Source organism: Myotis brandtii, unplaced genomic scaffold, assembly GCF_000412655.1.
Source record: "Myotis brandtii unplaced genomic scaffold, ASM41265v1 scaffold369, whole genome shotgun sequence".
Taxonomy (NCBI): domain Eukaryota; kingdom Metazoa; phylum Chordata; class Mammalia; order Chiroptera; family Vespertilionidae; genus Myotis; species Myotis brandtii.
This window is the reverse complement of record NW_005364180.1, coordinates 579,544-581,443: the sequence shown is the minus strand read 5'-3', so window position 1 is coordinate 581,443 and position 1,900 is coordinate 579,544. Positions and strand designations below refer to the sequence as shown.

The 1,900-nt window shown below is 58.0% G+C and overlaps 1 protein-coding gene across 1 annotated transcript in view; it reads right to left on the bottom strand.

The window, feature by feature from the left end:
- The window catches only part of LOC102261893 (fatty acid desaturase 2), a 57,841-nt gene that overhangs the window by 13,848 nt on the left and 42,093 nt on the right, over nucleotides 1-1,900 (bottom strand). The window contains 1 exon segment of the mRNA XM_014544545.1: nucleotides 1,221-1,411. Within this exon segment, the coding sequence (XP_014400031.1) occupies nucleotides 1,221-1,411 (191 nt within the window).

Sequence of the window (1,900 nt, the reverse complement as noted above, 5' to 3'; positions counted from 1 at the left end):
CGCTCGCCTTTGTTTGGCATCATCAGTGGTTTCCCCCATCAAACGTGGGTCCATTTCTTTTTTGGGGGAAACTGAACCCTAACACAGGCCGTCACAGAGGGGTTCCGCTTTCTTTAAAAATGCGTCAAATGAGAACGTTGCTTAAATAAATCGGGGGTGTTTTGTGAAAAGGAAATTATAGCATAGTTATAACACAGCGGGGAAGTCACGGAGGAGGAACGAGAGCCCTCAACTGCCCCGGTGGGGCCGCTGGGCTGGGACCCCGGAGGAGGCCGCTGGGTGAGGCGTGAGCTGCAGACGGAGCCTCCGTCTCAGTCTTTGCTTCTGAAAGCAGGTGCGCCATGTTCATACAGAGCGGACACACAGCATGTGGTCCCGGGTCACCCGGGCGCATGGCATGTGGGGCAAAGGGGGTGGTGGAGACAACAGGAGACTCACTTTTCCATTTTGTATGCTTTGTGCCACCTAAATGCTTATAATGGGCATGTCCGATATTTATAATAAAAGATGCACTGATATTCAAATGAGGCCGCGAGACAGAGCGGAGGGAAAGGGCGAGCGGTCAGGTCTGGGCCTCACCTCCACACCCGTGCGACCCTGGACCGCCCCTCCCGCTGGTGGAGCAGGGGGCCGACCCCGCCAGGCCCTCCGGCGTCCAGGCCTGGGTCTCGCACACCAGCCTTCCCTGAGCTGGGGATCAGCTTGAGCCCTGGAATGCGTCTTCCTGCACACGGAGGGCAGGGCAGGGCCCCCTCCCCGGGGGAATGAGCCCGGAAATGCTCTTCCCCGGCAGGTGGGGGGGGGTGGAGCTAACCAACACCAAGTGTGACAGGGAGCCGTGTCCACTGTGTGCACGAAGCCCTGCCACAGGGCTCCAGCGGCGAGAATGCAGGGCGCCCAGGAGACGGTCCCCTCAAACAGCAGGTCTGGCTGAATATTCCCCTAGGAATTCCTCCCCATCCCCACTCAGGCCAACACTCCCCGTTCACACCACCCCTTGTTCACTGCCCACCCACGTCCACACTGTGCCTCCGTCCACACCGCCCCTTTGTCCACACTGCCCCCCTGTTCACCACCACCCCAGTCCACACCACCCCCCATCCACACACCCCCTGTCTGTCCACACCGCCCCTCTGTACACACACACACACACATACATCCATCCATGCTGCCGTGCAACACCACCCCCCACACACACACACACCGCCCGTCTGTCCTACCTCAATGGGCTGCCACTCGCCCAGCACGAACACATGCAGCATGTTCACGTCCGGGTCCTTCTGGAAGATGTTGGGCTTGGCGTGATGCTGGAAGTGGCGATGGTTCCACCAGTTGGCGGAGGCACCCTGTGGGGGGAGGTGGAGTGAGGGGTGCAGTCGGCCCGGAGGGCTGAGCTCGCTGGCGACGGGCCCTGCTCACGACCAGCTCCTGGGACCCGGCACCTCAGGTTCCAATACGGCTCAGCCCAGTCCTGATCTTTATTTAAAAAAATGTTGGCATTTTGAGCCCTGGCGGGGTCACTCAGGTGGTCAGAGGGTCGTCCCCACATGCCAAGGTTGCAGGTTCGATCCCCAGACAGGGCACGTACAAAACCAATGAATGCAGAAATAAGTAGAACAAATCTCTCTCTCTCTCTCACTCTCTATCAATACATTAAAAAAAATTTTAAGTTGATATTTTGTTCATTGTGAATTTTTTTTTTGCTTTTTCCAGAAAAGATTGCATTAAAACCTTATCTCGATTACGGAGTATTTTGGGGTTCCCTTAAACTTTGCACGCTAGCAGAAGCCTCCCTCACTAGCCTCACGCTAGTCCTGGCCCCGCTGGCCGGAGACGAGACTGTGCAAGGCGGGCAGGCCCCCGGCGGCCAGCCCCAGGAGCAGCCGGATGGCCAGGCCCT